The sequence below is a fragment of the Aphelocoma coerulescens genome, chromosome 3 (genome assembly GCF_041296385.1).
Source record: "Aphelocoma coerulescens isolate FSJ_1873_10779 chromosome 3, UR_Acoe_1.0, whole genome shotgun sequence".
NCBI classification, from domain to species: domain Eukaryota; kingdom Metazoa; phylum Chordata; class Aves; order Passeriformes; family Corvidae; genus Aphelocoma; species Aphelocoma coerulescens.
Window position 1 is genome coordinate 94,119,974 of NC_091016.1, and position 22,946 is coordinate 94,142,919.

A 22,946-nucleotide genomic window follows, 5' to 3' on the forward strand; every position below is an offset into this window, starting at 1 on the left:
TTATGGCATTGTGTGTTTTGCAGACTGGTGGTGAATAAATGAGGTTTATGTCCAGCTGCTGTTCACTGCTGAAAGACACCTGTGAAGACTTCTTTGAAAAGGTCTTTATCCCAAAGATAAAGATATTTACCAACCATCATCAGGCTTTTTTTGCTTCCCAGATGCATAAGAACACTAAAGTGAAGGACAGATTGGATGAAACTTGAGATGGAATCGGACCTGGCATAAAACATGGAGACAATTAAAGGTGGCCTTAGATCAGTTTTCTCAAGTATGACTAGGAGTCCAGTAGGAACTCTGGTTTTGTGGCACAGTCGGCAACTTGAAGTTTGCACTTTGAATAAAATGAGTCTCTCATGCTCAGAGACGAGTATTTCTGCATTATTTGCAGCTTTTCAAAGGCCTTCTCTTTCACCTGTGTGGTTCCAACTCATTATCATGGAGAGGGCACCAGGGAAGTGAGATCCACTGCTGGCCATATCAAGTTAGATCCAACACTGCTTTCTTCTGATACGGTATTTCTCCTTCCACTCTCTGCCATGTCCTCACTTTTGGTTGATGCTAAGTGTCTGTTATTATTTGTAGTTTGCAGGATCCCTTGACTCTGTTTTTCATGCTATTTCAGAACACTGTAAAAATTGCTAGAGAACCTGGCTGTAATAATCTCTTATTTTTAGTTTTTCTTGCATTCTATTTCAATAAAAGGAAAACTCTTATAACTAGCAGCGCAATCTTGTTCTCTACTGATCTGTGCTTTATTATGGTTTACCACAGGTTCTCAATGAGGCATTTCTGCCAAGTCCACACACCTCTTTTACTCTGAAATCTGTCCCTGCCAGTGTACCACTGCAGTCCTTTGTCTTGCAAATGGACATTGCAGTTCTGCAGGAGGAGAGGATTGCTTTGATAGAGTTTTGGCCCATGGAAGTGCCCCAAAACTGTCAGTCATCCAGCAGTACTTAAAAGGCCAGGTCACTGGTCAGAAACAGTAACATGAATATGCCCATATTTCATTCACAGAATATTCCTCAATTAGTGAACTGCTCTGCTACTGTTTTAAGATATTTTGGAAGACTGTTCCTATTAACATGTTTTATAAAGCTTCCAAAATACACCTTCCTTGCAGAAAGCATTTTTCTAGCAAGATTACCTACCTGACTGCCTGCATTGCCTACCTGAAAAACAGCAAATCCCATTCCCTCCGCTGACACTGTAATTGTCATTTGTTGTGCAGGGGGAATCTGGAAGAAAGATGAGTAAACCAGTATTTTCAAAGTACTTTTGGTCAGCAGACTTTACAAAAGTATTCCTCACTTTTTACAGTACCTCCTTGGCCTGAAGAAGGAAACGGTTTCGAGTATCAATTGAGAATGTTTCTGGCACTTCCAAAGAAGGGGCTGTCACTGTTATATCCATTTCTGTTTTGCTTGCTGCAGTGAGAGCTGCAAATAGACTCAAGGCTTGTAGAGCCACCACTGTGTCCTGTTGAGAGAAACAAACCCTTCAGTATTGAAAAGAAGCAGCTGGCACAGCACATAGACCTTGCCTTGGGGAGCTTGTAGTTCCTGCCTAGACCCATTTGTTGATTATGCCGGAATCTTCATGCAGTCATCTCCACATCTCTGGATTCCCCTGGCAGGAAGGTCCCAGCACAGAAGAGAGATAGCAACACAAGGCAAGAAGTTAGCTACAGTGGAAATGGAAAATGAGGTGGGAGCCAGCTAAGGAAGTTTTCCTCTTGTGCAAGGTACCTGGAACACCTGACAAGCTGAAAAACACAAGAGTCAGAATTACACACCACACCAACCATGGAGAAAGACACAGAGAAAAGTAATGATACTGCTACTTCCTAGATTTATTTAGTGACTACGCATTAAATATTCAGTACTGCAGAGGAGTTGTTCAGGGTGCCTTCATCATTGACATGCTACAGGTCTGAAAAATTATTAACATTTATTTTAAAAAAGGCTGAAATTAATTTTATCAGACACTCAGCAACAATTTCAAAGGGTTTCAGCCCAGTTTACACTCTGTATTTGATCCAAAGGTTTTGTGCAATTGTTTAACCACTGCAAAATATACTTACAAACACACTGGCATATATGTATCTAGAATTCTTTTTTTTCATCTTTGTGTGTGATTGTAGGCTTATCTCTCCAGGTTTTGAACACAGGAGGCAGAGTTTGAGCATTTGGTCCAGCGCAGTTTAGGGAATGAGAATTTTAACATCCACTATTTTCTCAGAAGAAATACAGTAATCAAATTGATGTCTCTAATCTTCTCAGGGATTTTTGCTGTTCATGCAGTTCATTTTGCACCTACTTTTAACCAGTCAGAGTGAAGAAATTGGCCTTTCAAGGCTTGGCATACAGATACTTGATTTACTATTAGGCCAATTCTAGTAACAAAATTCTAACATAACAGGAATTCATTCCCTACAATATGGTGACTGTACCATACCTTAAGGGGCCAGCATCTGCTGACCTTTTACTCTAACAGGTAACAAACCTACTTTCCTTCCCATGCCACATCCTTGTGTGAGATTACCTGCTTCACTGATTTCTTAAAATCCAGAAAGATCAGCTGATTAGCAACTGCAAATTCCCAGTAAACTGCCCCATGTATACAGATTATGATGAATTACCACACCCTAACTTATAAAGCATCACACATGCAACGTAATACTTTCCTCCTTATTGTTCAACAATATATTAAGTTTCTTATGTAACAAACTCTTGGAAGGTAACGCTCCAAACATTATCTTTTAAAGCAATCTTAGAAGTTAACTAAAAAACTATGGAGTCATTTCTACAAATTAAAAAAGGCATCTAGCAAGACATTGAAGTAATTTTGAGATCAAAACAGTTTAGACTATGGAAGAACAAAATGATTGAATTAATTTCTTAATTTTACCCTCAAGGGTAAATGATATGTTGCTAGATTTTCAAACTTTTAAGTAAAATAGGTTTCTGGAGAATAAAATTTTGTTAACTCATTTAGTGCTTCAATCAACATCTCCAAATAATAAGCAAGAATTAACACATTAGGAAAGCATTAATACCTCAGGGGAACCCACCTGGTTCTTAAATTGCATTTTACTCAGAACATATTGCTCTCAGATTAATACTAACCAACATCTGAAAATAATGAAGGATAGCCTGTACACCTTGGTACCAAGCAGCATTTTACTGTGACCAGCATTTGCAGTTAATTTAAAAGCTAGTTTAAACCAGTGCAATCCAAAGTACTATCTAATTTTTTTGGATGCCAGCACAGCTTATAAGATGTGGCTTTAATAACATGGAAACCTCCTGGAGATAGTGAAGATCTTCCAAATTTCACGGCCCATCAAAAATCTATGCAATAATAAGGACAAAGTACATTATTAAGTTAAGACCAACTGCCAACAGAGGGATTAGGTTAGGCTGTTTTTCTAAAACCTATTCCCCTTAGTTAAATGCTAAGTTAATAGCCTTTCAGGAGTTTGAGGACCTGCACATGGTAAGAATAAAAAGAGGTTTCTCTCCTTGGAAAGAAAGTAAGCATAGATGTTTCATCATACTTATTTCGAAAATATGTTTAATTACTTTTCCATGGGCATCACTATTTCTTCTTAATTTGTTTTGTTATTAATATGTTATATAAAGAAGGTCTCCCTCTAATTCTCTTTTTTATTAGATTTGTCAAAAATACTAAAACTAGCAGTCCAGGAGTAAGGTGCCAATAACACAAGCTTGTACGTAACTAAGGCAGCTACAGCAAAACAAAACTCAGTAATTATTATGTAAAAAATGGTCCTTTTTTTATTTTTATTTTTAAATATACACTGCTCGTTTAGAAAGTATAGCAAAACCCCTTAAGACAAGATATTACCTGAGTAGATGAAAATCCCCCAAGATGATTTCTTTGATGACTTAGCCATTTCATAATAGGGATCCCCTCAGCTAATCTGTCTTGATGAAAGTGAGAGAGCAGAGCGTATGCTGCAAGTTCAATATCAATGGACCGTGGCTGCCATGAGTCAGAAATTTCAGAAGCAGGTGTTACCCAGAAACGAAATTCTCCTGTAAAAGGAACCAATAATAACCTCAGATCCACAGATTGAAGTCTTTGGATTTCTGGGAAAGTCTTAGGGGAAACCTCTTCATTAATGCTTACACATGGGCCCTAGCAAGGATCTATGAAATTAATGTTTAGGCGTGTGTTCCATGAAGGACTGACTTAAGTACTTCCTTAGCAATGTTTGACTCTAGATACAAAAAAAGCTGGAGTCCAAACAGTCACTCAATTGATTTCAGTGAACTTTACATTGATCCTTTCCTTGTCAGCCTGAAGTGCTCACATGAAAGAGCCCTTGTGAAAAGGCCACCTTGTTCCAGTGCTCCTTTCTCTCAGGACTAGAGAAGGCACCTCAGGCAGCACAGCTGCTCACTAGACTCATTCTTGAGTGAATCCTTCCCAAAAAAATGACTTCTCTTCCCAGAAGTGACTGTTCAAAAGGCCTGACTCAGTAAACATAGAGGGACACTCAAGAGGCTTCGTTGTTAGGCTACAACATTAATTCCTCTGGATTTTTCAAGAGGACAGTTACTATTTCGAGCCAAAAACTTCCATTTCTTATACTCCATATAGTCTGTTCCTCCCCCACATTAGGAAAAAGAATTCAGCTGTGCTGAACTTGAAAGACATTAAACATACTGAGATGACAGGTCCTCAGGGAAAGTGCAAGAGACCTCTGTATTGCCTTACAGAAAGTCCAACACTTTACCTCTTCATTCTAATACTCATTAGCCCCCAACACCCTCCTGATCTCTCCAGACTACATTGGAATAGTTAACTTCATCCATCTACCCCTCTTTAACCATGCTGATCTTACGAGTGTGCATAACAAAATAGGAAAACTGACAAGTCATGCTCTTCAACAGCATCACAGTACTCCTATCAGGAACACTGAGACTGAAAGCACAAGCTTTGTTGTGAATCATCATTCATTTATGGACACTTCTCATTAAGGCTGTCTTAGAACTTCTTAACTAATTCTCCATATCATACTCAGAACAGACCTGAATTCTGAATATACAGCTGTAGATATATGATAGACATTTTTAAATTTGACAAAAATCTGTCTGTACAACTAAGATACTTGTGCAGTACCTTGGTGTTCTGCTCTCTGGTTCAGCATATTCAGTGCTTCCTTTGCTTTTGTACTTTTTGCCCAGGACAATGCATATGTCACAAGTGCCAATGTGTAATTATCTGAAATGCCTTCACCTAATTTTTCTTCTAGAAAGTTTGTAGCAGTCTTGATGGCATAAGCATGCTGGAAATGAAGATAATATTGAAGAGTATACAGTGAATAAAATAAATCTTGAAATAGTAAAATGTAAAAGAAAAATTCGTATAGAACCAGAAAAATTATGACCAAAAAATAATGAGAAATCTCTTTTAGAGTCACAGACACGAACCTCAAAGGCAAGCCTTTTGATCTGGCACTGTCTTTTATGAAAATGAGTAATTTCAATTAAATCAACTGGAATGACTTAACATCTTTAAGACTAGTTTCCCCCAAGAAATTTCTTTGCAAGTTCTTGGACTAATGTCATGACAATATTCTTGCTAACAGGAACTGCCTTTAGATTTTGCAAATATAAAATTGAAGGGTTAACACAACTTTGCATTGTTTTGAATAGTTAAGGGATGTTCAACAAAATGAGGTTAAATTTTGCCTGTGTTCAAATATCCCTCTATTTCTTTAAAGTACCAAGTGTTTGCTGTACACTATGAAAATTTGTGAAGCATTCCTGTAACTATGAATCATGTTTATGAATTCCAGTACCTGTTTATCTGGGAACCCTAGGAGGGATGACATGATGTAAGCTGTGAGAGTAATTGGATTATTGGTGCCTCCTTGAAGATCACTGTGTAACACTTTCCCAGGCTCCTGGAACTCTCCATTTAATTTCTGATGGCGGACAATCCATTTAGCTGTATCCATGAGTACATCCTCGTCAATATCTATGAACGGATGAGCTTGAAGGAAACATCTCAATACAAAAGCTGATAACCTTGGGGAAAAGATTCATCAGGTAAGTCAAAATTAGCCAGGCATTACAGCTTCCTCTGTTTCAGATGATGTAAGAATACTGTAAAGCATAAGGTGTTCTACACACCCCTCCCAAGCAGAGTAAAATGCATGCCTCACCCAGATAAGCAAGTGGACTAAACTTAATCCACCAAAAAATGAAGATATATCCTTGTTCCTAAAGATCACCCCTTCTCCAGCTGCTGTGCTTCAGAAATAAATACAGAGTATAGATTCTAAGTCTGCCAGCACCTGTATATCTTTATTCAAAGGCTGCTCTCCTGCCTTCTGCTGCTAGACAGAAGTTATAGTTTACAAAGTAATGCAGTTATAAGTGTGATGTTAATTACCACCACTATCCCTGTAATGACATCCTTGAAACAACCTTTGTTATTTTATTATTAATAATCCCAAACTATCTCTCGACTCCCTTCTTTCCAAATGTGCATTCAGGTAACTTGTCATTGAACTATTTAAGTATTAGAGCTGCCAGTACTGCCAAATCCTGCTGATATCAATGAAAGATGCCCACTGACTCCAGAAGAAAGTCTCATTCAGTGGCACAGTAACTGGGATGGTCCTAGCAAAGACAGAAGCATGTACTGAAATACGTAAGTACATCGAAAGTGAGCAAGGGTTAGCTGAACTAAGTGCTGGAACCTGTCTCTGTTATCTATCTGGCTTCCACAACTATGCTCTGTATGCTTCCTGGAGTGAAACACAGCACTGTAAAGATTTTTTCAGCTGTGTTTATAGTCTCAATAAAAGGAAATGTGAGAGAGGCAAGCAGAACAAAATTTTTACCACCAGTAACTCTGCTCACCCCCTACAAAATGTCTCAGTCAGTCTTCAGCCTCCAGTACAGAGATAACTGAAAATCTGCTTGAAGCAGGGATGATCACATAGCCCTAAACAGTTTCAGTCAAGTGCAAGAATAATTAATTCAATTGTTATTCTTCATTCTTTTGAGGAAAGCAACAACAAAAACTTTCAGACTAAACTATTTCCCTGGTTAAAATAATTCATCTTTTTTTTTTTTTTTTTTTTCAAAATTAAAAAGCCTCGCCCTAATAATGGCTTTGACAATATGTAATCCAGCAAGAAAGACCTTAGAGCTGGCCTAAACACCTAATGAAAACCAGGCAGAACGCTAATACAGCTGGAAACTTTTACCAGCTTCACAAAAACTTTTCAGATGCAGGGAAAATATCTAAAATACTAAAATTCCACAATGATTCTGGCAGAACTACTCACCATGTGCTCCCAGAGGGATCTTCATTTCCAAAGGCACTAAAAGAGCCATCATCCCTCTGGAAAAGCAGCTCTCTTTGGTAGCCTGAAATGGAAAAGTACAGACAGGTATCGAACACATTCCTCTCATGCGGGTTCCAGCACAAACTGGAACTGAAACTGATGATATGAAGTAAGGTACTTTCTAAGACTAAGAAGGGCAGAACTGAAGCTTCTATTTCTTAAAAACCCTCACAAATATGCAGGAACACACAAGACCATGTAGAAGATGATGAGGAAGCAGGCAGCAGTAACACAAAGGATCCATATACAAAAGGAGAACCAGAAACTCCAGCTGCTGCTCATCATCACTCAAGCAGTGCAGAGATGTGCTCCCACAGACCCAGGGTTCCAGGACCAGAGCAGTGAGAGTAGGGCAGACATGCAGCTATAGTTCAGTGCTTTCATCACTTTGGGGATCTTGGGTACCTACAGAAATGCTCTATCTTTACAGCATAAAAGGAACAACAAGCAAAAATTGTTGTCCAGCTGGAAGGGCAAGGCTACAAATGCTGCTGGAAAACCAGACCTCTTCTTCAGGTGGCTTTTGCCAAATCAATAGGCTTGCTATCAGAAAAAGCAAGTTGGAAGAGGTTGTTCTGAAACAAGAGAAAATTTTCAAAAGACCTAAAGGTCCTGAAACCCTGAGAAGAACCATTTCAAATGTTATCCTAAGATTTTTCAATATCCAGAACAAGTGCAGCTTTCTCCTGGCTACAGGACATCCAAAATAAAAGGGCCTCAAAGGCTCACTGACTGCTCGCAACCACCAGCAGCATTCTCACTTGTGGATGACTTCAGTACAGAACCAGTGTTCATTAATGTTAGAAATGAAGAGCTTCCTATGATTTGCTACTCATGGTAGTTTCTGGTGTCTAAAGCCTTTCTTCCCTTACATCTTGCCTGCCATTTGTGTATCCAGAACAGTAACGGCATCTTTTCTTTCCCTCCACTTTGTCTTTTCCCTCGGTTTTACTATTTTAGCTATTATAATTAAGAAAGTATACTCATTAATCAAAGACCTGATAGATATACACACAATACAGAATCAGGCAGAAAAACTTTCAGGCAACCATCAGTAAGTCCTGCACAAATGAATTCACACAAATACATCCAGTGAGGTCCATCCAGCTACAACCCTGTAAAATGTTCCTTGCTTTCATTAATCACCCACTTCCATACTATCCTGACTGTACATAAACAATGAGTGAACCATACCCCCTAATTACTGAGGAACAAATGGCCTGGTCCCTCAATCTAAGTGCCAGTGTAAGATGAATTCCTAGTTAAGGTCTCCCTGTAACAGAAGAGAATGAGATATAAAGCTGTGAATCTGAACTGTTACTATAGTATAACTGGGTACCTTCCCATGTAACCCCAATAGCAACAAATTTCGCTTTTGAGTCTTCTTTAGAAGAGTTTGCAATCGAAATTTTTGCTTTACTATAGGTTTATTATGTATTTAGCATGACAGTGGCTAATTACATCACTAAAACTGGTGAGTCTTTCAGACACAGACATACCTGTCATCTCAGTTAATGATACTAAGTAAAACACTCTTAAATGGAAGGAGGAAAAAAGGAGGAATGAGTGCCATTTCTCTCCAAGAAAAGCAAAAGTCACCGTCAAAGTTTAAGCCTCCAAATAACGTTCTATGAGGAGCACAAACACATGTATATATACAAATAGACTGCTTCCTCTTCAAAAGTATCTGACTGCAAGGTCTGCAAACAAGGTCTTCTGCTTCTTTGCAGAACTGGCAATATACAGCAGTAAGTATTATAATCACCATCATCCTACTGGTAGTGTAAAAGCACCAGACTACAACTTTCAGCCTGCTTAACAAAGACTGCTGAGCAGCCCTTACACAGGCACAAATTCATCTCAGAATGTAAGACTGGGAGGGATCAGAAAGATGAGCAGAACCAGAGGGAGAGAGATCACTCAGCTATTTCCTACATTCTGTTTGCTTTCGTCTCAGCGCCAACCCTGCTGCAGTCACGCAAAAGTCTCCCAACACAGGCGTATCTAACATGGGAACGCCTGCAGAAATGCTGGAACAGGAGGCCTGGAGGCTGCGAACCACCACACTTGGTCCAACAGACACTCAATCACACGTGAAAAATGATACTTCAAACGTCAACACATAAAAGTGGGAAGGCAAGGAAAAGAAGGATCCTATTATGAAGATGTTCACTACTATTCCCAGAGGGTTGGCTGGAACCCAAGAGATGTAGGAGGCTCACTGAAAAGAGCTCACAAAGCTGAAAGAGGAATGTATCAGGATGGAAAGGACTTCAGAAAGATGTTCAGGACTGAAGGATCTCACATTTTAAACAGCTTGGAAATTCTGCTCAAAATCTTTACCTCTTTGGGTCTAACAACAAAGCTTTCAGATGAATCAGGTGTTTTTCATTTCAGAAAAAGTGATTTAAAGACAGGATTTGTCATTACCAGAATTAAGAAATGTGCTTAAAGGGCAACTTTTCTTTGGCTTTGCCTTTGTTCTAAGTAAATAAAACTGCTAAAAGAAGGATCATATAGCAGTTTCTGCTAGCTATATGATCCCTTCTTCTCACAAGCATTTAGCCATAAATTAATTATATTTACTTCAGATTCTGAGGTTACTTTTTCAAATACTTGGTGAATTATGACATGGGAAATAAAGTATGTTTTAAATTAAACTTCGTAACAATCCTTTCAAAAACTGAGTCTATAAAAATTGTATCTTAAGCTAAAGATAAATTTCAACTTGAAGATTACACTTAAAAAAAAAAAAATCGAGCAACAACAGAAAACAATTATTAAAATAAAGCAAAAAAACCAGAATATTTTTTAGATTGTGGTTATTTTCTATCTTAAGGTTACAAGTATTTCAGCATACTTATTGTTTTGGCACCTACAGTGTTAAAAACACGTACCTCAATTCAAAGCCTCAGAAAGAAGTTAAGAACACAATACACTTTGTATGTAAGTGACATTTAAACATTTAAATTTCAAAGCATTCATTTGCTTTGAAACAAATAAATCCACTATTGGAAAACTTTAGAAAATTATGATACCAAAGCTCAGTCTTAAAAGAGTGATAGATTGCTTACAAACTTCAGAGTAGCTGTTTACATAACACATCTCTTCCTCCCCACTGCAATTTCCAACTAAACCATGCAGTAGGAAGGGTTTAAAAAATAATAATAAAAAAATCATTTAACTGCTTTGACAGAAAATTGGAACCTTGATGAAAGAAAAATTTATTTTGAGCTGTGCCTTTTCCAAGGGAAATGTCAACAACTTTAAAAAAATCAAACAAAAAAGACTTAGAGAGAGTAAACAAAAATTGAAAATGTCATCACGATGCTTTAGTAGGGGTGTAGCTCACACGGGGCTGGTGCCAGTGCTCTCTGAGAACCAGGCTCTCAGCATGGAGACTGACACGTGGCGCGTGTGGGACACCACAGTTAGATACTGTCTGATCCAAAAGCCAGAGTGCAGCTGTGGTCTTCAGACTTTGTGATGTTCTGGAGTATCTCCCCATTCAAATATACAACAATTTCCAACTAAAATTTTCCAGCTTTTGATTTCTAGCACAGAGTTCACTTCTGACCAAGTCTAAAATTTCTGTGGGTAGAAAAGCCAGCCATGAGAGCAAATGCCACTCCTTGAGCTCTACAAGGACATGTCAGGATGGTGTCATTGAACATAGGGGATGATTGTGGTTCACTCTGCTCACTGACTCATTTTAAACCTCTGTGCCTCAGCAGAGATCAGAAATGTTTGCTCACATGTGGTTTTATCAAACGAGAAGTAACAACTATCTTGGAAATCCATATGAATTATCTTCTAAAATGCATTTTTCATCTGAAAAAAAGTAATTGTACAAAACCAACATTTTTTTTCTGAGAAAACTTGCCCTTGTAAACAAAATAATTTGCTGTCTAATTCTGTCAGCCCAGAATAAAGAGGAAAAAAAATAAACAATGGTTTTTCTTCCAGTTCTCATTGGCACAAATTGAACAATATTTGAACAGATGAAGAGTCATAGGTATCTTTTTACTAGGAAGAGTTCTTAAAAATCTAACATCTTTCTTTAATGCATACAGACCTTTTCTCAGAAACGACACAGCTTTTGATCTAATATCCTCTTTCAGCTGCCTGGTTTTAGTCAAGTATTGCAAAACATACACATTTGGAGCAAAATTGATCATATTCTGTTCACCACAGCCATAAGGCATCTTAATCAATGATGACAAACCATGGATAGAAGGCCCAAGTAAATCACCTGAAAGATAAAATTTAATCAAAAATAAACTAAAGCTTATTGCAAATAAATGCATACCTCACACATAAAGGGTGGTATACTCTAAACTGGGAGAAAATATGATATATTGGGAATGTTTCTACTAAACACCACTAAGCAGGCAGAAAAGATACTTCATCTACTGATCAACTTTATGCTCACTGATCCAACTCCCTACAGACCTTTCCAAATACAGAGCAATTTCAAACAGCTACCATTAAAAAATAAACAAAACAAAACAAACAAACAAAAAAAAACCCACACCACCAAAAACCCAAAAGCAACCCAACAAAACCCCATAAAACTAATATCTATTTAATCCAGGAAAATGTTTCAATAGCGGTATGTATTTGAAACTTCATTTATTTCTTCTCTCACCTACAGTTATCAAAGCCTAGGTGTCACAGTAAACAACAATTAGTCAGGTTACAGGTTTCATTCTGCAGACAGCATAATTAGAACAGGATACCAGCAAACTTTGCAGGACCTTCTTGACTATAATCCAATCTCTAACTCTGAAAATATCTTACAAACACCGTATTAGCATAAATTAAACAAATTAAAGGAATTAAAACACTCCATCCATAAGGTCTCCCTATGTTTATCCTAATGCATGATGGTAAATTACTGTGACTTAATGAATCAACTTATTTATATTGCAGTTAAATAACAATTAATGCCATAATTAATTCTCTAATGATAGAAACAGAGTAAGATAATTCTTACCAACAGCAGTGACCTGCACTCTCTCACTATCACTTACAACATCCGAAGGAAAAGTGAATTCCAAAGTTTTTGACACTGCTTGTCGTTTATTCCCAGTCAAATCCAAAAGGACTGTCTGAGAATATGTCTGTTCCAATCCTTCAGCCTATGAAGATAAAGACAGGGGTTCTGAGTATCCTTCTGTAGTTGATCCTGCCCTGAGCAGGAAGATTGTACCACTCCCTTCCAACCTCAACCATTCTCTATGATCTTGAGCATTTATTGTAGGATGAGATGTACAATTGTCTACCACCTTCCACTGAAATGGAGCCCAACACAAATCAAGACATCCAAAGCTAGGCAAGTCTTATCTGTGTCTGGTTTACCAGAAAGCCTGGAGGCTAAAATTCCAGCACCAGTAGCAAAATACAGAAATGTTCATCTAAAATAGGCTTTGAATGAAAGCCAGATGTATGGTAAAATCAACTGCACTTATCCAAACAGTTACCTGGTCTCCTCTCCACAGATTATTAAATTAGCTATAGCACCAGGGGTTCAGTGATACACAAATAGGTTTCACCTTGCTTTCAAGAAGCGTTGGACAAACTATCTGTAGTTGAATAGATCTATGTGTTCATTCCTGGAAGGGGATCTAAAGAATTTTAAAGGACAAATTATTTTAAAAGAAGTGTTTTCTACTTAAGGCCACCTGACCCCAAACCAACCACACAAACCAAGAGGCAGACAAGTACACTCAGTTGCCTTTTTGCTGAACTATGTTGCCTGTTTTCGGGAACAATTTACATCAGGAACAAGCCAAGCTACACACTATTTACCTTTACTAAAACTTTCTGGATGACAGCATCAGAAGCAACAGATGATATTGCTGTCACTTTGAGAGGAATCTCTCCCAGCTGTTTTGGCTTGATTGGAAATTGAACAGTTTTCCCATCTTCACTTGGTACAGATATAGACTGTTGATTTGCTGTAGCATTTATTTCATTGGATGTTAGAATAATTTCAAAAGCATCATTCATATCCAGGATCACAGTAACCTGTAAATACAGTAATATTTGCAATACAAAGTGTTAATTTTGAAAAGCTGCTTTCATAATCTGCCACCTGCTTTGTGTGTAGACAAGTAGGTCTGCCCACTAAAGAAAATACTCCAGTTCTCACAAAGAAAGACATGGTCTTCCTCAGTGATGAAAACCCTGCAGTATCAAGTAACATTCAAAGATAAAGAGATTGCTTTTTACCTCAGCTTCTTCTTTCAAATAATTAAAGATGTTCACTTCCAAAATGAACTGCTCTCCTCTGATGACGGAGTACGGAAGGTTCAGGAAAATGAAAAAAGGTTGAAAAACTTCTAGCTGCAAAACAAAAATCAGTCATGAACCCCTACAACCTAGACTAGAGACTAGAAAGAAAATTACTATACAACTTGTCTTCTGATCACTTTTAAATTCAGTGATAGAGTATGTTTAGTTGTACTCTACAGATGACAAAACGCATTACTGAGGGGCTGAAGCAGAAGGCAAAGATACTTCTGGTCGTTAGCACCTTTAGAGACACCGTTCAGATGAGAGCTGCTGACAGCTTTGACAGGGCAGCCCCAACAGAGGCAACTGAATTAGGACTAAGAGTCCATCATCTTGCAACTTTGGAAGCTGTGAACTGTCCTGAACGCTCATTAAGGTAACTGAATTGTTTTGAGTACACAAGTAATGAATGATTAAGACTCTGTAAGTTGACCTATTTTCATGTCAATACAATAGTAACTAAATAACTAACTCACTCAAATTCTGTAACTCAACCCCCTTACAGTGCTTTTTTTATTTAGTAAGATTAATCTTAACGTAAGTTATTTAGTTATACTTCTAAAAATATGTACTTTATTAATTAAAATAAAAACTGCAGAAATATACGAGCAAGCAGTTTCTTTTATCTGTGAACAGAGCATTTTGAAAGAAATCTTGACTCTAAGAAGTCAGTGTTAACGTCTCATCAAGCTGAATGGGATCAAAATTTCACTGTTTATGAACAGCTGTACAATAAGAATGGCTGGGACATAATATCCTCTATAAGCAAAATGTCAATTAAAAATTATTTTAATCTGGTTTGCATTTAAAAAAGTCTTCCAAGTGTTTTGAGTTTCAGAAACAAAAATCCCTCAGCTTTTCTTTTCTAGCTAGCAAATATTCCAATGCTTTCTGTAAAAAAAAAATTTGTTTGCTAAAGCTCTCAGTGTCATAAACTTCTTTAGCTATTAAACATTAGAGAAGTTCTGATGGAGACTTTTTTGGTTAGTTCATAGTAAAGGCTTTCCCTATGCACCTATTTTTTTTTTGTCTTTTTACTTTAAATAAAAACTGAAGTCTTACACTCAGGGATATGCCAGTATACTACAATAAAATAAAACTGAGTAAAATTATTGACACTCTGCGTAGGAGAAGTAAAAAAAAAAAAATTATGCAAAACAGTACATGACATAAAGCACGCAGATGTCACTTACTTCCTTCCCCCATTAAATTTTTCATGTCTTTCTTTTAATTGCCTCTCTGTATGGTACTGATTAACATGTTTCAGCCATATGGAACTCTTAAGCACAACCTAAATGTCCCAACAATAGTGAAGTACTGAGCAGTGCACGGGGGTGATTATAGCTAAATTATTATCTCAACATCTGTTCTACTTGCAGCCTTCTCACACTTGAGGATGAGAGGCCAAGTGTGTATTTCCACACAGTTTTAATCAGAAAACTATCCTTTTTTCTGTCCCATTTCTGCCAAGCCAACCAAAAGAAACAAGAATAAGGATTCCAGTCTCAAACGAGCCTTAGCCACAAAATCCAGACTGGGCTCCAAATTCTGTAGTGAGGTTCAGATCAGGGTGTTCAGAGCACAAGCTCTGTGTCTGGTATAGAAGCCAACTGTGAAATCTTGACCTAGATCTCAGTTTGGATCTCAAAAGTTGCCCTTCCCCAAGAATTTGAGGGCATGAGAACTTAAATGGATAAGCTGGCTGTCTACAAGCTATGCTTCCCCTAGTCCAGGAAGCAAGATGGAAATCTATGGCCCACTACTACAGTTTCAACCTTTCTAAACTTAGGTATGTGAGTGGAATTGTCTCTGATAGGAACATAGCTTCTCTAGGATCTTTACATAATGAATGGAAGGATTATTCTATGTATATAAAATATTAGCTAAATGAGACTTCAAGCATTAATTCCTGTTTTAAACAGGCTAAACAACTCTCTTTAAGCAGCGGTTTCCTTGAATACAGAGTGATCCTAGGGCAACTGAACTTGTACTCTGGGAATCTCAGGTTAGAGATCTAACCTGAGGAGTGCTGAATTTAGCTTAAACTGCTAAACTCCTCAAACACTTGGAAGCATGAAAAGAGCCTCAGGACACAGAAATTTGGGAGCAAGAATAATCTCATCCCATGGCTAGCTCTCAGGGTCCACTCTGCTCCTCAGGCTAAGTCATCCAAAACTTAGCACCTATCACAGATCACAGAATGGTTCTGTTGTGAAAGACCTCTGGATAACATCTAGTCTAAGCCCCCTGCAAGTTTATCTAGATATGGGGTACCTGTGTACTCCAAGACTGCTTTTGATAGATAAATTTAGTCTTAAATCAGCTCTCCTGTTCTCCCTCCCTGGGGTAAGCATTAGCCATAAGTGTTAGCAGAGCAGCAGACAAATGCCTCTCACATCCCAGCCACCTCTTCCCTGCCAGTCTGTGCAAACCTCACTGCATACGTTACCAACTCATGGAATGCTCTCTGGGAAGAGCCAAGAAAACATGCAACACTGTTCCCAGATAGTCATTGCCCCTTTCTACATACAAAGATTCTGAAATGGGCACATCCAGGAAGTACTCTTCTCCAACAGAAATAGGCATCCAAATATCTGTGTAGAGTCTTAGATATGTGTATGAGCAGGAAGGGAAGGCAGATATAGTATCATACATGTCTTCAGTGATGATGTTTTCCTTACAGTTTGAATACACGCAGCCCCTCAATCTCTTCATTAGTATAAGGAGGTGCTGCTGTTAGAACTACATCAGAGTCCAGCAACAACCTACAGTGTTACCAGCCTTAAAGGAGAACTCTAGTGAGATGGTACCTCCACCGGGGCAGTTGTCACTCCAAGCCCACCGTTTTCAGAGATCACAAAAGCACTGGCTACCCAGGATGTGATGGTATCGGGTACAATGGCATCCATTGTGGTTTCTGTGTTAGATCTGATGGCAGAAGGGGAGAGCAGACTTTCAAAACCATCCATTTACAGACATCAGTAAGTGGATACACACATCTAAAATGCATGAAAAATTAAGTCCAAACTCCTGGAAAGAAAAGCTGCTCATTATCCATTTTTCTTCTTCTAACCATTTAGGAATACTGTGATGGGATCAAAATTATTTTAAAAATTTAAATTATTTCAAATTACATGAATTGAAGGTAATTACACTGAATCACATTACATGTAATCCACTTTTACATGTCCTTTTAAAACAATCCCAGATGATGGCTGCTTCCTGAACTTCTCAGCTGTAAAAGAATACAAGATTTGTGCTTCACGATGCAGGTCATATTTCACCATCATTTGACAGTTTGAACTATGCATTGAATTAGGTGCAGACAGCAATAATTTCCCCTTCTAGGCTAATCACCATCTTTTTATGTCCTGTAGAGAAAAACACTAGGTGTCCCTATCTATTATGTCCCCATCTGTAAAAGCCAGAGTTTCTTTTGTCTCCAGGATTTTTATCCAGCTTATATTGAAACTCCTAGGATTTCAGTCAGCATAATCCTCTCTTCTGCAGTTGTACAACTCCTCATTTTTCCAATTTCAGTCTCACTTGTGGCCTCTAGGTGGTAGCAGAATATAAATAATGCTACATTTTAAAGCAGTGTTCTTCAGCACTGGTGCAGAATGCCACTGAAACCTACAAAAAATAAAAAAACCTGCAAATGCAAATCGGTTTCCATTTGCTTCTATACCTCATTTCAGTGTCGATCCAAAGCCAAGTCTCTGGAAAATGTGTCCTCACATAGAGATTGCTGAAATCAGGAGGTCCATTTTTAGATACCGGCATATCATCACCGAAACCATCCTCTATCGGTATCATTCCACCATCTACAAAATAAAAAATACTGTCCTACCTACAAATATCTATATTTAGAAAACTCTTAATAAATATAATTAAGAAAAGTCAAATTAATATACTGTTTGGACTAATCTATAGCTTTTTACATATGGTAAGACTGCTGTGTGACACTAGGAACTTTTTTGTTTTAAGAATAAAAAAGTTTCATACAAATTTCTACATGGCCTCTGTGGAGTGCTTATGAAACAGAGGCCATGCAGTTTGGCTACACATGACAAACCACTAAAACATACATCAGCTGACGAAAACTCCACTCACCCTCAGGCTTTTAAGGGGTAATGTCACTGCAGTGAAAAAGGAAAATTTCTAAAATGCTGATGGTATGAATTTTGTATGCCTTGAACCCTTGAAATGATAATAGTTTGTAAGGCTGGATGCAACCTATATGCAGCACAGTAAGAAGACATAATAGGGGCCCTATCCCTTGGACCTCCTTCCCCACTCAGTAAACTAGATTTGACTACATTTGTTGTATTACTTACAAAGAAAATGTTCCTTATCCTCCTCAAGAACGGCATCAGTTGATACCCAAAGGCTGCATTTCTGGATAAAATTTATACAGTATATCTCAATACAGGACATTCAAGACATCAACAGTGCTTATCTATTTTCTTTTTCTCTTCTTTCTTTTTAAGTAAATAAAGTCATAAAGCAAGCATAGAACTAAAGCAAATAATACACAGGAACCTACAAAATGGAGGTGATATGAATCTGAGTATTTCCATAATGACTAAAAACTTTTCAAAGTGAAGACTGTATCAAGCATAAAGCAACCTGTATTTATGGAAGTATACATATATTTCTTGGTATTCAGAGTATTACATATTGACAAAATTCACACTTCAAAACTCATAGTAGCCAAGAAAACAGTACATTGTCTATAGTTACAAAAGTTAGAAAGTTAACTTTTTTCTGGCAAGTGATGTGCAAATCACTAAGCAGTAAAAAAAGCCTAGAATTATGAAAAAATAAAGTACCTGAAATACACCAGAAGAACCTCTGACCAGGGGGAAATACTGCACCGTGCTGTACAAATTGAGCTCATGGAGGACCTAAGAAAAAAAATAAAAAATCCTCCAAAGACTGAATGCCAACTCACAGTTTTAAGAACTTTCACTGTTGCTAATTCATACAGCTGTACCACAAGCTGTAGCTTGCTTAGCTCTCATGCCAAAGAGAAAAGAGTCTGTGACAGGATGAAGGGGGTTAGGCTGCAGTGGTTTTACGATTAATGGAAGGGTGACCAAGACCATATATAAGCCTAGAACAGAGCCTACAGCCCATCAATATTTTATGGCACTTAGGCTATGTACTTTGAGCACTTTAGGAATGATATATGTTGCAAGCTCTTTCAAACTGTAGATGCAGTAGAGCTTCTGCAAATAAAGGTAATTTAAAAGTATGAATAATTATTCTGCCCTCCCAAGAATAAAAATTCTTCATTTTATATTATTAAATTTAAATAGCGCAAAACACAAATCATTAGGGGTTTTTTCCTAACTTCTTTGTCTTTTCTGAATGAAGAAACTGCCAAGTCTTAACAGTTTATCAAATGAAGAATAATGAAGTATTGACTGGAATTCGAAATGCTGTGTTTATGACCTTTTAAGCCTTACAGTCATTGCTGCTCATATTACTTGCAAAAGTAAAAAACATCTGCGTAATTACAGCCTAAAAATCATGCTCAAAGAACATTACTTGTTCAGCATATAATCTGTAACATTTCCACAAACATACATATTTCATACACACAATAATGAAAACCTTTTTTCCCATATACTTACAGATTCTTCTGTTATATCACTACCTTCTCCCAGAAGCTTTGCACTTTTATCAACAACTGAAAGTCCAATTACTGATCCTGGCTCTGTTGTACTTATTTTAAGGGATACTTTCTCAGATGGCTTGACCTTATCTTTGCTCCAAGAGATTTTAATCTAGAAAAAAGTGAAACACAGCACTGATTTAAATTCTACAGTGATAATTACAGCTGTTAACAACTCTCAGAAAGTCATTTTTTTAGATTATTTGGCTATAATTAAGACCCTGGATTTGCTTTTTCTAGAACATTTGGGACGCTGGGGACCTCTGAGAGTCTTTTTCCTAGGACTTTTGGTAACTTGAATAAATCATGAGGCAAATGAAGACATTTTTCATGCAGCAGGACAAACAGGCTCCCTACTGATGTCTGGTTATAAGTGCTAAAGTCTCCAGAGGAGAGAGAGAATTTGAACCCATCCAGGCTTTGGATGGTGTCACCTATAAAAAGTTATAGGGAGGCTTTTATTTGCACAAAGGACTAAATCTCATCCTAGTAAGTAAGCTTGAAAAATCAATTCACTGATGCACTAGGCATTTTCCCACTCTTCTTCAAACTTTTTTGAGTTAAAGCATGGATAGTCCCATGAAACACAAACACTGGTCACAATGTGACCACTGACTGGCTAGAACAAAGTCTTTATAAACATTTACAATTCTGCCCTTAGAGCACTTACGATACTTGTCACTATACTGGCCAGAGGAATCTTCGGCTCAGTAATTGACCAAACTATCAAAAATACGAGGAGATGCTGTGCAACTGTTCATGTGGAAAACACAGCACCAGTAGAAACGACTTGCAAATATGCAAAAACTGGACCCTAACTGCACTGGTATTATCAAAAGTCTTTCCAAAGACTTGCACAAACCTCAGATTAGATCCTCTATGAAAAAAGTTTTTACAGTTACAATCCTATGATCTAAAATACTGTTTGCCACACAACACCCAGACAAAAACATGGTCTCAGACACAAGTTCAATACAATTACCTTGTCATCCAAAGCAGGCTGGATGGGGACAGTGAGAGCATCATTTACAACAACTCCAAGCTCATCTACATAGAATACAAGTATAGATATCAAAGGAGCCCAGGAATTTTCTGCTGTTAAAGAGAATGTTTCTGTAGCCTTTGTGCCAAAAGCCATAATTTGTTCCTTAGATAATACCTGAAGGAGAAAAAAATGTAACACTCAAACTGTTGGTATCCTCAATATGTCATAAGCTCAACAATTCTTTCTACAAGTAGCTGCTGGAGACACATAGCTGTGATTCATTGGGTTTTTTTACTAAATGGTAGACCAGTTCTGTGAAAATGGGCATGGTAGGTAATGTAATATTTAAATAATAGATTTCTTTTAATAATAATAATTCTTTTTCTGTGTTTTAATTCCTGTATCACTACAGACAAGTAAAGAACTACAACAAGTGTACACATATGCTATGAGAACATAAAATACAACAGTAATAGGGTTGGCTCATGTGGGTCATCTGTAACAGCATTTGAGTTTGGATCAGGCATATAGCTTTAAAAGCAAACCTCCAAAACATCCTACTTAGAACACTTTGGTTTGCCTCATGGAGAGTGTGAACTGGGGTCTAGTAATAGCTCCAGTTAAAAGCAGGCATTCATTTTAACAGATCAGATTAGAGCTAGTATGAAGCTACCTCAAAATACCTGGATTTCAGGTCCACAGCAACAATTTTTTCACTCTACATTTGTTCCTACATAGACTTACTAAATGAAGACAGAGAAATGAAAGGCAGTTCCTCGCCTTTGGTTGCATAGACCTGATTTATATTAAACTTTCTAGAGAGTGTTTCTATTCTAGAAAATACATAAGAATGCCCAAATTTTATATATATTTTTATATAGGTTTTCCTAATTCAGTTTACTGTTAAAAGTCTGTGAAAGAAAAAGAATCTAGCTATCATGGTCACTAAGATGCAGACTGTGAACAAGACAGGCACATGTTAAAGACAGGATGGGATGGTATATATAATAAATCTTTCCATTCAGATACTGGAAGATACAGTAGAGCAGCTGAGAAATTAAACAGGCCACTACCCAAGACATTTATTTTAAAATGCTTCCTGTGAATTTCCCTTGTTAACAATGCCAGTCTGTCCACTCAACCATCTGTTTCCTCAGCAGGCAGCTCTTCTCACCCTGTACCCACAGGCTCAGCCTGACAGCCCCGAATCTGCATAGGGGCTCCACCAGGCCCCTGCTTCCACCTGCATCTGCAGGATCTGCTGACAAAGCCACAGTTTCGGCTGCTCCTGGGACATCCTAGTCCCTTCTCCCACTGCAGGTGCTCTGCACAGTCAGAAACAGTATTGTTCTCACAGTTGTGCCTTATCTCATATCTGCAAGCAGAAATAACCCAACACCCAGATCAGAGAAGCATTTTTTCCACAAGCACCTCCTTACAGGGCCAGGGGCATTCCTCTTAGGTAGAAAAATAAGAGCTCTCTTTCATAAAGTACCATCCTAGTGGAAAGGAAGTTTTTTGGGCCTCCTCTTTCACAAAGGACAATTAAAAAATGCTGAATCTCTCTAATGTTTAATCACATTCCACTCACTGGAGCACTTCTCAAGTTGGTAAAAGTCACCTTGGATTGTCCCCATATGTAAAGCCAGTAACTTACCAGATAGTGGTACTCTCTAACTGGCTTGTTGCTCTCAATACTCAGCTCAAAAGGCTTCCCAGCCTAGGAAAAGCACATGATTTGGATGAGTATGGAAAAACAATGAGTAACTTAAGTTTTTATTGTGGCAAGTTTTGTCTCAGACTGTACCTTTATATCCTGGCCCTTTGTTTTAACCTGGAGATAAGTCTGACTGGGGGAACTGAACACGTCATAAACACCTATGTCAGTCTTACTGCTGAGGAACTCTGCCTGTGAGACAGTGCAAAAAAAAAAAAAATCTCTTAACAAAACAGCAAAATCCGTGGTGTTCATGTATGTTGTACTGTTTACAAGAGCATGGTACCCATAGTAAAAGACCACTTTATGCTTGCTTTGGGTGTCTGGGTTTTTCTCTTTTGATATCTTAGTCCCCATTTGACAAGATCCATCACTTTCCTTCCAGCTGTAACATATATAAAATATGAGGTAACAAAAATAACAATAGGTGACATGTCAACTATTGCAGATATCAGGACAGCATATCACTGATCCCAGCCATGCAATTTAGTGTGGCAACACTCCAAAGCAACATGTTACAAAGCAGTACCTGAACTCTCAGAGTTTTTGTATCAGACAGGATTGGAAACTCAACATCAATTACTCCATTTTCTGGGACTGTGTAGTTCAGGACATGGACTGTCAGATTTCTCTCCTCTGTTGCCTCATTTTCCAGATGAGAAAGTGAAGAGTGATGGAAAAGCAGGTCTGACTGTTGAGCAGTGATTGTTACAAGATTCTGCCTCTCGTCAGCTGTCAGCTGGTTGCTATCAGAACGTGACACCTTTAGCTAAACAAAAAGAAAGAAAACACTTATCAAACCCATCAAAAAAGGGTAAAGCTAAAATGCACAACACATAGCATGTAACAATATATTTGCACTCATATCGTA

The 22,946-nt window shown here is 37.9% G+C and overlaps 1 protein-coding gene across 1 annotated transcript in view; it reads right to left on the reverse strand.

The window, feature by feature from the left end:
- The window catches only part of CD109 (CD109 molecule), a 73,149-nt gene that overhangs the window by 17,512 nt on the left and 32,691 nt on the right, over positions 1–22,946 (reverse strand). The window contains 19 exon segments of the mRNA XM_069011315.1: positions 1,176–1,241; positions 1,327–1,482; positions 3,874–4,064; positions 5,155–5,320; positions 5,837–6,065; positions 7,337–7,418; positions 11,472–11,648; positions 12,393–12,537; positions 13,208–13,426; positions 13,631–13,744; positions 16,504–16,621; positions 17,382–17,517; positions 18,031–18,091; positions 18,526–18,600; positions 19,333–19,485; positions 20,356–20,532; positions 22,016–22,078; positions 22,166–22,267; positions 22,605–22,844. Of these exon segments, the coding sequence (XP_068867416.1) occupies positions 1,176–1,241; positions 1,327–1,482; positions 3,874–4,064; positions 5,155–5,320; positions 5,837–6,065; positions 7,337–7,418; positions 11,472–11,648; positions 12,393–12,537; positions 13,208–13,426; positions 13,631–13,744; positions 16,504–16,621; positions 17,382–17,517; positions 18,031–18,091; positions 18,526–18,600; positions 19,333–19,485; positions 20,356–20,532; positions 22,016–22,078; positions 22,166–22,267; positions 22,605–22,844 (2,670 nt within the window).